At 45.2% G+C, this 14,708-nt stretch overlaps 1 protein-coding gene across 1 annotated transcript in view; it reads left to right on the top strand.

The window, feature by feature from the left end:
- The first annotated feature begins 3,931 nt into the window (after positions 1-3,931).
- The window catches only part of Trim36 (tripartite motif containing 36), a 43,762-nt gene continuing 32,985 nt past the window's right edge, over positions 3,932-14,708 (top strand). The window contains exon 1 of the mRNA XM_028894129.2: positions 3,932-4,075. Within this exon, the coding sequence (XP_028749962.1) occupies positions 4,013-4,075 (63 nt within the window). The 5' untranslated portion in view covers positions 3,932-4,012. The remainder of the gene's footprint in view (positions 4,076-14,708) is intronic.

Genomic DNA, 14,708 nt, shown 5'->3' with positions numbered 1-14,708 from the left:
CTAGCTTCTGCTGAATCGAAGGCTAAGACTGCCATCAGATAATACTAAAAACCTAAACTGAGTTTTTGTGCTATCTCCCTTTCTACAATCCCTGTTTATGTATTGGGTAAATACATTGGCTTACGACTTTCTTTCATGCTGTAACTACTAGAAGCTTGTGTAACTACCTCCACAGAGGAACATGCCTTTAGGGACAACCTCGATCCAGTTCCCAGGCCACAGTCACTCCTATTTGGCTCAGAATAAACTCTCTTTGAGGTGAGAGGTGTGTTTTGTGTGGATGGCCCACAATGTTAGTATCTCCAGCATCCCAGGGTCATGATCAGCGTCCTGGGGTCATCATTGCCACTTTGGCCTCACCTTCAAGCTTCACACAATGACTTACCAAGGCCTGCTTGCAGGGGATGTGACCAGGCCACACATTGTGTGGCCTCAGTTTCTCCCTAGAACCTTGATGCAAGTCTCCACACAAACCTCTCATTCTTGCCTCTTTTATGCCTGCTAAGATAGCACCATATGGCCGATGCTACTAAATTCCCAGCCCATGGGATAGCACAATCCACCTTTAGGGTGATCCTTCCTGCCCAGTTAAACCTCCCTGGAAACATTCCACAGGCACATTCAGAGGTCTGCCTCCTGAGCGATTCTAAATGCGGCCAAATTGAAATTAAGGTTACCCATCATGACCAATTTTGTATGTTGTTGGAACAGGTTACAATAATTCGTTTATACGTTGTATGTTATAGAGATAAGTAAAGTCAAAAAGCTGTTCATCTCTTTAAGCTTTGTTTCAGTAACTGGTATGGCAGGAGAGCAGGTTATTGTAAAATGTTTTTTATGGCTGGGCTGTGGTGGCGCACGCCTTTAATCCCAGCACTCGGGAGGCAGAGCCATGTGGATCTCTGTGAGTTCGAGGCCAGCCTGGGCTACCAACTGAGTCCCAGGAAAGGCGCAAAGCTATGCAGAGAAACCCTGTCTCAAAAAACCAAAAAAAAAAAATGTATTTTATGGGTATGAATGTCTGCCTGCATGTCTGTTTGTGCACCACATACTTGTCTGGTGCCCATGGAGGCCAGAAGAGGTTGTCATATGCTTTGGGACTAGAGTTACAGACTGTTGGGAGCCATCATGTAGGAGCTGGGAATTGAACTTGAATAATCTAGGAAAAACTAACCAATGTTCAGTTCCAGGAGAGCAGTTTCTATTGAAAGTTTTTCTTCATTTGATGGAAGATGGCAAGTAGCATGTTTGCTGCAAGAGATCCGTTAACATTGCTGCTCTTCTCAGGGTGACTATTCTGCACAGTACATAATCCTCCACTAAGTATTTTCTTTGGTGGCAAAGTTTCCTGGGAATAGCAGCTATCATGCTAATTTCATTTTCATTTTCTTTCTTTCTTTCTTTTTTAGAAATATAGATTGACTTTTGAGAGAATGAAGTTTGATATTAATCTATGTGGCTTTAATTTGCATTTGTTTTTAGTAGAAAGAAAATGAAGTAACTCTTATTTGGTGCCGAGTGACAGTCTCACCCTCTGTTTTTGATGTCAATGCAGAGGGTTTTAGGAGTCCTAAAGTGCTCTTCATTTTGTCTGTCTGTCATCTTTGAAGGGTCTTCAATACTCTGTATGGTTCCTTACACGTTGATGATGAGAAACAAATGCCACCAAGCATTGAGACCAAACCCCCGTCTAACTCCTGGACACTGACCGGGTTCTAAAAGTCTCACCCCCTTTCCCTCCACTTCCTTGGCCTCTGTAGGAGTCCTGGGAACCGGTAAGGATTCCTTGCTGAAGAATTCCCTGGGAGCAAGGGAGCAGGTGAACAACACTTTTGTACCAGCAGCTTCTTCTTCAGGGAGGAGGCTGGCAGCCTTTGTGGCCAGGTGGCAAAGGGATCCTCAGATCAGAGATCCCGGCAGTAAGAACAGGAAGGAGTTAGAAGACGGACAGACGTTGAGTTAGAATCAGTTGTTTTACAGAAGTGAGAACTGAAACGCAGGAAGTGGAATGGACTTAAAACCCACGCGACAGTGAAACAGTTTCCTCCCTGTATCTGGCTCCTGCTCTTTTCACCCACAAATCTTTGCTTTCTTTTAGAATGCCAATGTTCCTAGAGTAAAACAACCACACTCCCAGCCTTCTCTCCAGCTAGGAGTAGACACAGGACCAGTTCTCCCAGAGGGGATGTGAGCCTAGGCTTTGAGGAGAGTTGTAGGGAAAGCTCCCGAAGCCCTTACATTTGGCTTGTGTGCTTTTTACCCACCCCCACCTCCCACCCCCGCTGAAATGCAGACATATATTAGCTGTTCACCTTTCATACAGTTTTTTTTTTTTTTTAATGTCAGATTCCATTTTGGGTGTAAAAGACTTTGATTTCTAGAGTGCCATCTCAATCCATCAGGTATTGCTAATACTGAAAAGGAATCCATTCCTGAGTGCTACTGACTTTCTTTGCTATCTACTTTCTCTCATGGAAGCAAAGAGAGACAACAAGATCCTAGACAGCTGGGGAGGATCAAGCTGCTGGGCTGCATTCTAGAAGCCCTGCCATCCTGTTTTGCCTCAGCAGAGCCCTGACTGAACATTCTGCACATACGCTGGTTCTGAGGCTATCAGTAGCCAGACAATAATGCTCAAAGAAGGAGCAAGGATCTGGGAAAGCAGGGAACAGTTACTCAGCAATTATAGAGCATTCAGGAGATCGAAGAGGATGGAGAGAGAAGGCGATGTGTATACTTTCCGATTTCTCTGCCAAGGAGGAGAAATTACAAACTACCCCCACCCACCCACCCAAAGAAAAACTCCTATGGCTTATTGAGACGTCTCGGAGGACCTCTTAAGTAGCTGCACATCAGCCGGTTTCCACACAACTCCCTGCCTCTGATGGCCAGCCCAGGGCAAAGGCTGCCAACCTTCTTCAGAAAAGTGGTTTCAGGCTTGAGCAAATGGTGCTCATGTCTAATGTACTTACCGCTGTCAATTGTAACAAAGATAAAATAAAAAAAAAAAATTCAACTCAAATCCTGTGACTTAGAGAACACCGACTGCAGAGAAATAGACTGTGAAGCAAAGGGTAGTAGGTGTGGCCATTCCAGCTGCAAATAAACCTCTCAGAGAAACAGCTATAAAAATGAGGTATACGAGCTGAGAAGCCACACTGTAAAGGAACAATTAGAAGAGTGTGTTGTAACTAAAGGTGAGAGTCCAGGAACCTTGCTGGAGCAAATGCTGTTTTTCTTTCTTTCTTTTGTTAAGGGAAAGTTGAGCGTCAGGAGGATATGGAGATCTTATCGAACCCTACACACTTGGAGTGTTTACAATGCAATCCCTGTGTCTATTCTCATCTCAGAAGCCCCGGCCTGGGTCTTTGTTACCTATTGGATTTCAGGAAGGCTGACTTGAGATGCGGCGGCGTTGCCATTTCCTGGGCCTTCACTTTTCTCCCACCCTGGAAACCAGACTCTTTGTTGTGTCTCCTCTGCATTCATTTTCCTCTGCCCTCACACCTCCCGACAGCAGGATGGGGATTTTTGTTTTCTTGTCCTGGCGCTCAGAGCCCGGGAGTGCCAGTCTACCCGGCATCAGATCAAGTCCCTGGTGCTGTAGAGGCTGGGTGCTCACCCTCCGGGAGCCCCGGCTTTGTGTGCTGGTCTGTTTGTCTCCGAGCTCGGACCGCTGGGGGCCGCGACCCCCGAGGAGGCGTGGCCTCGTCCCAGAACCACCCGGGAGGGCTGGACACAAGCTCTCCGCTCGCCGCCGCCCTTATTTGTTCCGTTAGCTGGCGCTGGCCAGCCTGATGTAGCCAGGACCCGGGAGGCTGGACAAGGCTGCCCGGGTCCTCCGGGGACTGCATCCCACCCAGCCCCGCCCCCCGGCTTTCCCCTCTCCACTTTTAACGGTGCCACTGGAGGAGGGCTGGGCAAACTCAAGCTGAACCGAGAGGAAGGCGGGGAAAGGACCACATTCGATGAGCCCATCTGTCTGGTCTAGAGTTCCCAAAGGGTCTTGACCATGTCGGAGTCCGGGGAGATGAGTGAATTTGGCTACATTATGGAATTACTAGCCAAAGGCAAGGTAAGCGCCTCTGCCGGGGGGCGGGGGCTGCTTCTGGGGTCCCGGCTGGGCACTCACAGCATGAGGGTTAGCTCTGGCACCCGAGCGGTCCCGTGCTGGGGGTACACGGGCTGGAATCCGGGTCTGCGCTTCGCACCGGCGCATCCCAGCTGTACACAATGCACCGTGGCTGCCTTTTCTTTATGGTGAAGAAAGGGAACTCTTTGAGCTAGTTGGAGGCAGCGGTGCGGGAGCCCGGCGGGAGTGAATGGGGACTTTAGGGACGCCCCGACAGCACGGGGACTTGGAGCCGGTGACAGGCGTGGGGTGTAGAGGGAGGGTCCGCCGATCCCTCAGCTCAGAGGCCCCGAGGAGGCTCCCAGTCTGCACGCAGCCTGTCGCTGTGTGGGACAGACTGGGAGAGCCCTCCGCCCTGCTTCTTAACCGCTGCCCTAGGCGGGAAACATGCGGAGCAGCCTTCCTTTGGTGGTAGTGGTGTATGTGTGTGTTGGGGGGCGGGAGGGGGCGGGTTCTGGACTGGCCAGATGCCAGCCTTATACCTATCCTGAAATCTTTGGGACACAGGCTGAGTGCCTCAGGACGTTGGCAGGGTGGCTTCGCCTGGGCAGACAGCCTTACGAGAAACTGGACCCCGGGGAGCGGCTGAGAAACTGCCCAGAAATGCCTCTAAGTGGTTTACAGAGGGATGTGTCAGGGAAATACTGAGAGCGACTCTCCAAGCCTGGGTTGGGAGAAAAGGCGCTAACCTGCCGCTGTCCTTGTTCTCTGCACCTGGGGTTTGGAGAAAAAAGAACCGGATTCTCTGCGTGGTCATCAGAAAGGAAGATTGTGCAGCCCTGATGTAAGCCCCTGAAACTTGGATCCCACGCCCCACGCCAATACGCATAGCTGTACGCAGCGTGGAGTAATTTGGCTTCAGACCAGACACTCCTGCGACTCCCAACCTGAGTTTCAGGGCGATTAGTCCTCTCTGGATTCTCTTATTCTGTAGCCGCTGAAATAGAATATCCAGTAACATTTCGAAAGCGAGAGTCATGCTTTGGGCCACCCCTATCATTCATAGTCCTGACCAGAAGCACAAGTGGTGGACCCCTCGTTCTACCTCTCTGCTTACCTGGGACTCCATCCTGTACCTCAAGTGTCCGTCCTCTGAGCACGCATGGAGTCACTCTGGCCAGAACATTCGAGCACTTCATGATCCTTACAATGTGTACCAAGGCCACTGCTTCCTCCTAATGGACCTCCCAGAGAGAAGTCCAGAAGCAAGGGCTGGCTGTCAGGGAAGAGGGCCTTGGGGCAGAGTTGGGACTTTGGAGAGCAGGGACAGTGCTTGAACAGGGGGGATCTGTTTACGAGCTGAGCTGGGAGTAGGTTGGGGAGAAGATGCCTTTGTGAATGTCAATATAAATGGACCCCTCTTGATGGGCTAGGCAACAGGATGATGGACTGGTAAGTCAAAGTTTGTGCTCAGATGTTCTTCAACATAAACCAGAACGGTGTGTTGTTGGTTGTGCTGTTCTCCAACCGAGAAACTGAGAAACTTGTTCTAGGGGTCAGGCCAGGGACGGGCATGTTGCCAACTCTCAGGTGACTATGAAGTTGACAGATGAACTTCCCATAAGCACTAAATGGAGAAGGCAAACCTTGGTGAATCCTTGAACTTTCTTAGAATAAACGCAGGTACAGGAGCCCAGGAATCCCTGAGCAGTGGTGTGTTCATTACATTATGTTCACTGGAATAGAAACTTCAAACAGACGTACCTGGCATCCTGCACTGGATTTCTCCACCTCTCCCTCTTTAGTCAGACCTCTTCTCTGGGCTCTACCAGCCGGCATGTGGCTGCCAGGTGCATTCTGCACAGACCTCCACAGCTAGAGAGGCCAAAAGTTCTCAGAGACCTTTGAGGTTGGAAAGTAGATAGTTCCTCCCTAACTTTTGGGGGTGGCAGCAATAGCTTAACCATTGATTTCAACTCATGTACTCGTTATCCACTCTTGAAAATTTCCAACTCCATGTAAAATCCCCTCTCTGTGCATGGTTATAAGTGCTTTAAACACTTAAGGTTAGCCATGGAATAGCAGATTTTTGAGACTGACTTCTTCCCTTTTCCCTGGGGATTTCAGGGTTCACTTGGCAGCTTGGGTTTACAGTGTAGTGAATGATGGGAAACTGGTCTAATCATGAGAGTAAATGCAGAGGGGAGGCCTGTCATCAGCCAGCCCTCTCCCTGCATCCTTCAAAGTTGGGTTGAATGAGTTGACCATCATCCCGATCACTTTCACTTTCTTTCCCTCTGGATACAGTTTTGTCCTTTCAACACTTCTCACACTCGGTGCATGAATTAATTTAAATGCCAGGGATGTTACCGGACAAGAATACTTGGATATTAGCAAGTATTCTTGGGTAACACGCATATGGCCCCAGGTTTGATCTCTAGAACTACTAAATCAAAAATGTCAATTTAAAATACATAGCTTTGGGAGTTGTATGCAGCTCAGTATTACAACATTTGACGAACATACACTAGGCCATGGATTCAGTTGCCAGCACCACAAAAATAAAATAGAATAAAATGCATGGTTTTCAAAGTCTTACCAAACACATGAATACATGCTTGTTGCAAAATACTAAAGCTTTTGAGATTTCACAGAAGAAACTATGGGAATTCATTCCCACCTCCATTCCACTGCCCGGCAACATCAGGCTATGTGCCTACTTCAAATTAAACCAACGTAGTGTATTCTCCGCCTGGAGAGGTGAGTGAGCCTTTAATCTTAGGGTAACCTAAAACCCACATACCTAACTTGAGCAGCTTATAATACTCTCTTGTGGAGCGTGCTTTAATATTTAAAGTACACAGCGATCCCCAGATCTTTCTGCTGGTCAAACAATACCCTGGAAGCACACAGTTGTTAATACATAGGCGAATTCCCAAGGGCTCTAAAAAAATCAATACAAATGTTTCCCCTTTTATTTCGCTGTCAGTAAAACTTTTGCCATTTCTGAAAGCTTTTTGTTTCTTTCGCAACGTACCTTTGGACTAAAAGAGAGCTTTTCAAATCTGTGGTCAATATCTAGAGATACTCAAAGCAATGTTCTCAGATGCTTTTGGTCTCTTGAAAGCTTTTCCTCGTTAATTTTTTATCATCTTCATCACATGTCTTTAGATCATCATGTACTTTTCTGGACTGGCAAAATGAAGCTATAGCGTAGAATGGAATCTTTAAGTTTATTACATTTCTTCATCTATCCTGCATTTGACAGAATTATACCTAAGTATCAATACCCAGACAGTGAGTCTTATCAGTTGCCACTCAGGTGTACATCCTAGGAGAACAATAATTTGAGCAAAATAAAAGGCATTTTGGAGAGATTAACATTTCGTTTTGATAAACAGGCAATGAGACCATTACTTGACCATTATTGGAACTTTGACTATCTGCGAGGTACAAAACTCTAGAATGTTAAAAAAAAAACTTTAATTTTTAAAAATTTATCTCTGTTGCTGCATATGTCTGTGCACCCCCTGGGTACCTGGTGTCTGAAGAGGCCAGAAGAGAGCATCTAGTCCCCCGGAACTAGAGTTGTGGATAGTTGCGACCTCCCACATAGCTCTGGAAGAGCAGCCTTAGTAATCTTAACCACTGTACCACCTCTCCAGCTCCAACTTTTTCAATATAAAATTGACTTTGAAACAAAGAATGCCCTGAAATGACCAAAAAAAAATTAGGTTTAGAAAATCCCCAAACAGAGCAATGTGAAATGTTAACATCTCCTGGGACAGAAACAAAATCCTCCCCAAAGGATGTTTCAGATGGCTGAATGGGATTTCACACAACTGAAATCCAAACTGGGGTAATAATGGTGAGGTTGGGTCCACTACAAAGGAAACTTACAAATTATATATTTTTTGTATGTTGGGGGTTGAGTTAAATGTATGTGCTATGGGGAAAAGGGAAGAAAACAGAGATTTGCAGTATCATTTGAAAATAGCTAGTCTCACAAATACTCTATTTTTTATTACATTGTTGCAGAAGTAATTTGAAGATGATATCTCCTAAATATCACTTAGAAGGGTAAGTGAGGTGTCGTCATGAAATTATTAATTACATGCTTTATCCTTACCTGTGGGCAGTGCAGGAGGGATGGTGGCGTCATATCCAGGTTTGCATTCTGGCTGATGGATAACTAGCACAGTCGTTAATCTCAGGATGGAGGTAGGGAAGAGTGGAGACTGGTACATATCTCCTTTATAGAGAATTATACCCATTTCACAGGATTACTGCAAGGATTTTATACAGCTTCTTGGTAGTGTTATTTATTGGTGGAAGTATTAAGGCAACTCCATGTAGTTAAAAGGAAAGTTTATTTTGTGGGGTAACTTACAAGTAAAGGGATAGGTTACAGGGTCCGGGAGAGGTGAAGTACAGTCCAGTGGTGTTCTCTGGAGAACTCTGCTCGGTCTACATCCAGCATCCAGGATCCAGGAACCAAGAGAGCCGGTACATCTGGATCTTGGGTCTTAAGGGCTCCTGTCTCGGTCCCACCTCATAGGTGTGACAGTTACTGGAAGCCTCCATGGGGGTAGTACTTCCAGGCCAAAGCTGGAACAGCTACCCACTACAGTTATTGATACATCATAGACCTTCAATGGATAAGCTAGGCATTCTGACACTAGAACTAGGTCTTGAGACACTTTATATCATGACTGTGAGATCCTTAACAAGTGGATGTAGCATGTGTTATTGTCTGGCCACTAATAACCTCAGAATCAGCAGCAGGAGTATGGATGGGATGTTCAGTCAGGGCTTTGCTGAGGCAAAACAGGTTGCCAGGGCTTCTAGAGCACAGCCCAGCAGCTTGATCCTCCCCAGTTATCTAGGATCTCATCATGAGGGAAGCTACTAGATGGCAAAGAAAGCCAGTAGCACCCAGGAATGGATTCCTTTTCAATATTAGCAACACCCGATGGATTGAGATTTCACTCTAGGAACCAAAGTCTTTTACACCCAAAATGGAATCTGACAAAAAAAAAAAAAAAAAAAAACAAAAACCAAAAACAACAACAACAAAACTGTGAAAGGTGAATAGCTAATATATGTCTACATTTCAGCAGGGTGGGAGGTGGGGGTGGGTTAAAAGCACACAAACCAAATGTTAGGGCTTTGTAAGCTTTCTCCACAACTCTCCTCAAAGCCTAGACTCACATCCCCTCTGGGAGAACTGGTCCTGTGTCTACTCTTAGCTGGAGAGAAGGCTGGGAGCATGGTTATTTTACTCTAGGAATATTGCCATCTAACCAAAAGCAAAAAATTGGATGTTCAGATAAAATACATGAAATGGCTCCGTGGGTAAAGGCACTTGCTTCCAAACCCGACCCTCATGGTACAACGAGAGAACTTACTCCTACAGTTTGTGCTGACTTCTACATGTGCATAGAGGCATGCATGCCCTCCACATAAATAAATAAGAGTAATGTTTAAAAAATACATGACATAGGACGGCAGACACAGCTCAGTCACTAAAGTGCTTGCAGGAAAAGATCTGTATTAGGTTCTCCAGAACCCCCACTAAAAAGAATGCTGGTCAGGGTGGCATGTGCTTGTAATCTCAGTGAGGAGGAAGTGGAGAGAGGCAGATGTCTTGGGTTCACTGGCCATCCAGCCTTGCCTAGACCAGAAGGAGAGTTCTAGGCCAGTGAAAGAACCTGTCTTAAATTATAAAAAAAAAAAAAAATTAGCTGGGCAGTGGTGGTGCATGCCTTTAATTTCAACACAGGGGAGGCCGAGGCAGGTGGATCTCTATGAGGCCAGCCTGGTTCTACAGAGCTAGTTTCAGGACAGGCTCCAAAGCTACAGAGAGAAACCCTGTCTCGAAAAACCAACCAACCAACCAACCAATCAAATGAATGAATGAATGAATGAAATCACAATTGAAATGGGCTGAGGGATGGCTCAGAAGCTAAAAGCACTTGCTGTCAAACTTGATAACTTAGTTTGGATCCCCAGGCTCCACATATTAGTAAAGAGAGAACTGACTTCTCAAGTTGTCCTCTATCCTCCACACGTGTACCATTGGGTGCTTGTGCGTGCCTGTGTGTGTATATGTGTGTGTGTGTGTGTGTGTGTGTGTGTGTATGTGTGTGTGCACGCACAAGCATGCACATGTGGCCTCCATAAAATAAAAAAAATGTAAAAATACTTAAAAAGGTAGATGACACCTAAGAAACACTACCCAAGATTGTCCTCTGGCCTCTACATGCCACACATGCATTTACGTACATGGACACACTCATCTACAAATGTGGGATATAGAATTAAATTTGAAATTCATATAAAAACACTTTAACACAAGTATGTACACTATTTGAGACATATACGAAAATGTTATTATAGGTCTAATGTTCACTTTTACCTGGGTGTGTTAATGCTAGCAATCCTAAGGAGAATAGTAAGATGTGGTCAAAGGGGAAGTAGACAACCTGTAAGCATTACCAATGTTATCCACCTCAACTTGCCCAAGAACCCTTTGCCTACTGACCATGTAGACTGTGTACTCCTGTGTACACAGGACTGACTGTGTACTCCTGACATTCACCAGAAATACCCGCCACAGAAGCACAGCCCCTCGATCGTCTTCCCAATGTGGAATTGTTGGCTGGGTGCTACTGTGTGAAGTGCCTACAAGATTTTATCTTAAGCACATAAAAGCTTAAATCATTTTGGAGTAGGACATCCAAACATCAAACATCACTGTAGAAACAAGAGCATGTAATTTAGTTAAATGGAGCATCATAAACTCAAATGCAAATGGGGTCAGAGTTAGGGGATGTAGTCAATGATTTTAGACTAATGAATCCTCTGTGGGGTTTGTTATTCACATTTGTTTGTTTGCTTTGAGACAAACATGCATCAGGGCTGGCTGGCCCCAAACCCATGGCCTTTCTGCCTTGGCTTCTTGAATGCTAGGATTACAGGCATGTGCCACCGTGCCTGGCTTTCGTGGGGCTGTTACAGTTCTGGTTTCTTCTCTACCCCTGGTTACCCTTCACATCGCACTGTTTCTACTTTCCAGGTTCAGTCCTTTCTCATTCTCACAGTTAATGGTCTGAAATGGCAGACTTGAAAGATGAGTGGGACCTGGTAAGGTGATCTCTGGATACCTCTCTCCAGCCTTTGTTCCCATAGCAATGGTTTATGACTGGGCAACCTGCCCTGTGCCAAGGCTTGGGTATAACTGGTAGACAGGGCAATTTACAGCCTTTCCCCTGGAACTTCTGATACCTGGCAGTATGGATTTGCAGAAACCCCACGGTTTCTGCCATTTTTAGCTTTATTTCCCTTAAGTCTAGGAACCCTCTGTATTTTCTTCTAGGGATGCTAAAAGATGGTGGGGATTCTCCTGAATGGACGTGGTTTAGTAGTCTGTACTCACATCACCTTGCTTCTACTTTTTGTTAGGATGTTGCAGAATGTTACAACATCTGCAGACCAGAGGTAAAGCCTAGTGTTTCAGGGCATTAAAAAAAAAAAAAAAAAAAAAAAAAAAAAGGCACCATCCAATCCAGCAAGGAATTTCATCTCTTCCTGGTGACCAGGAATCAATGTGGGATGAGACCAGGTCTGATGGTTTGAATAAAAATAGCTTCCATATGCCCATAGGGAATGGCACTATTAGGCCTTGTTGGAAGTAGATGTGGCTTTGTTGGAGGAGGTGTTTCACTAGGGGATGGGCTTTGAGGTCTCAGAAGCTCGAGCCTGGCAAGTCTGTCACTGTCACTTCCTGCTGCCCGTGGATACAGAACCCTCAGCTCCCTCTCCAGCACCATGTCTGCCTCCATGGTTCCCGCCATGACAATAATGCACTAAATCTCTGAACTGTAAGCCTGCCCCAATGAAATGTTTTCCTTTTAAGAGTTGACACGGTCATGGGGTCTCTTCACGGCAATAGGAACCCTAACAAAGACACCAGGTGAGCTGGGTGAGTAGTGCTAAGGGGTTGTTAACCTTTTTGAGCTTTATGAACTAGGTACACATGGCATAGCTCACATCTCTGTGGCAGGAGAAACAGGTAGGTAGGCTGGAGATTCATCTCTGATAGAGTACTTTCCTAGTCCCCCCAACACACACATGAGAGAGGCACACAGAGACAGTGACAGAGAAAGCCAAGACAGCTGAACACACACACACACACACACACACACACACACACAGAGAGAGAGAGAGAGAGAGAGAGAGAGAGAGAGAGAGAGAGAGAGAGAGAGAGAGAGAGAGAGAGAGAGAGAGCCAGAGACTTAAAGTCTATAGGCCCACGGGAGATGACAGGAATGGACTAAGTTTCCAGGTCCTGAATTTGGGCTCACATTTTCACAGACATTATTGGGGGTGGGGTGGTAGGATATGCTGAACTGGGGAGGAGCAAAGAATAGCTTATAAAATACAAAATGGGATAATGATTTTAAAAAATTCACGCCTTTTTTTTTTTTTTTTTTTTTTTTTTTTGTCGTCTGCATGTATGTCTGTGCACCATGTGTGTGCCTGGTGCTCGCAGAGGTGAGAAAAGGTCCCCTGGAACTCGAGTTAGAAATGGTTGTGAGTTGCCGGGGTGGTGGGCACGCTTATCCAGCACTTGGAGCAGAGCAGGTGATCTCTGTGAGTTGAGCAGCTGGCTACCAAGTGATTCAGAAAGCGCAAGCTAACAGAGAAACTGTCTGAAAAAAAAAAAAAAAAAAAAAAAAAAGAAATGGTTGTGAGCTACCATGTAGGTGTTGGGAATAGAACCCTGATCCCCTAGAAGAGCAACCAGTTGTTCTTAATCACTGAGCCATCTCTCCAGTTCTGCCTTGACACTTTTGATTTAAAACCTTCATATATATATATATATATTAGTATTCCGGCCCTCAGTACTTTCACAGACTCATTTTGGGTCATGGCAAGTTTACCACCCTTCTGTAACTCCTGTCTTCCAACACTTACACTGAAACACACACTAATGCACAACTACCCTTCCCCCCCCCCCCCCGTAAGTTCCAAGAACAAATGCTGTGTTGCAGCACATAGCTCATTCTGCTGACTCTGCAAATGGAGCCACCAGACGGTGAGTGCTCCATTTCAGGCAAGTCATCCTTAACTACCCATCAGACTGCCTGTGCAAGAGAGGCAGGCACAGGGGCATCCTGAGACGAAAGAACAGCATCTGAAAAGAAGCACTATGATCTGGGTAAAGAAGAAGTAAAATGAATTAAAAAACCCAAACAATAACAAATCCATGAAAGTCAGGCACCGTAACACATGCCCGTAATCCCAGCATTCAGGGAGCTGAGGCAGAAATATGGGTTTGAGGCCAACCTCGGCAACAGGCCTGTCTCAATGCACACATACCAATGTGAATAACAAAACCCCACCAGAGAATTTTAACTGAGGACCCCAGAATGATCTTGGTGCCTTTGATAAGTGGGAGACTGGGAGTGAATGGGTGCCAAGAATGGGGAGTTGATGGAGCTTAGCAGATGAAGAGGATGCTGAGGGGGGGTGGGAGCTATAGCAGGGAGGAGAGGCGGATCTTGTGAGTGGAGCTGGACTACAAGTGATAGAAAGCGAAATACAAGAAACTCGAAAAAAAAAAAAAAAAAGATGCTGATAGAAGTGGGGAGCTGGTGGTTTAAAGCAGCAGGCTTCATACTTGCTGTTAACACCACCCCCTCTCTGTTTCTAATAGTTTCTAGATCAATAGGATTTGCCATAAAATGTTTTAGAATTAAAACGCACACATATTTAAAAAGTGCAAGCAATACAATGTGAGTGGAAAGTAAGCCTTATATACCTGAGTGCATCCTATTATCTCTGCTCATCTATTGTTGTGATCTATTCCAGAGAAATAATTTTTATTATTTTATTATTTACCTATTTTTATCATTTTATTATTTACCTAAATAAATGTTGCTTGCTTGCGCAGCATACACGCACACACACACACACACACACACAGAGGCAGCAACACAGTGAGGAGAATAAAAAGCCTGTGCTATAAATGCTTGGCAGATTTAACAATTAAAAAAAACCCTCACTGTATTTTAGACATCTTTAATACTTAAATAAAATATTTTTATTCTTTGATAATTTTATATACATAAACAATGAATCTTGACGTATGTTCCTCCAACTTCCCCCTCCCCCAGGGACCCCCAACATGTCCCTTGCCTCTATTATGTCCTCAGTTTTTAATAACCCAATTAGTTCTGCCTGTTGAAATGCTGACTGATCTTGGTGACTTATCTTGCACAGGTAACCATAGCTACAGTGAGTTCACAGGCATAGTAGCCAGGTCTTGTCCCCAGACAGCATTTTACAGTACTCCTCCCCATCTTCCAGCTCTCATATTCCTTGGTCCCCTCTTCTGCATGTTCCCTGAGTCAGACATTCTTTCTCATCACATGGATCTGCTACAAAGTATTTTGTGGCATAAGTGTACATTACGGAAAATATTTAGTCGCTATAAGTCCAATTAAGATTTTTGTATTGTTCTGTATATATATATTACAAGTATTAAAGTAGGGCCATTTTTAGCTAGAATCACTCACAAGGGCTTTTTTGTATTGCATTTTTTTGTATTGCAATTTTAAAAATAGGAATT

Source organism: Peromyscus leucopus, chromosome 19 (genome assembly GCF_004664715.2).
Source record: "Peromyscus leucopus breed LL Stock chromosome 19, UCI_PerLeu_2.1, whole genome shotgun sequence".
Classification (NCBI taxonomy): Eukaryota; Metazoa; Chordata; class Mammalia; order Rodentia; family Cricetidae; genus Peromyscus; species Peromyscus leucopus.
This window is presented reverse-complemented; position numbering and strand designations above follow the sequence as displayed.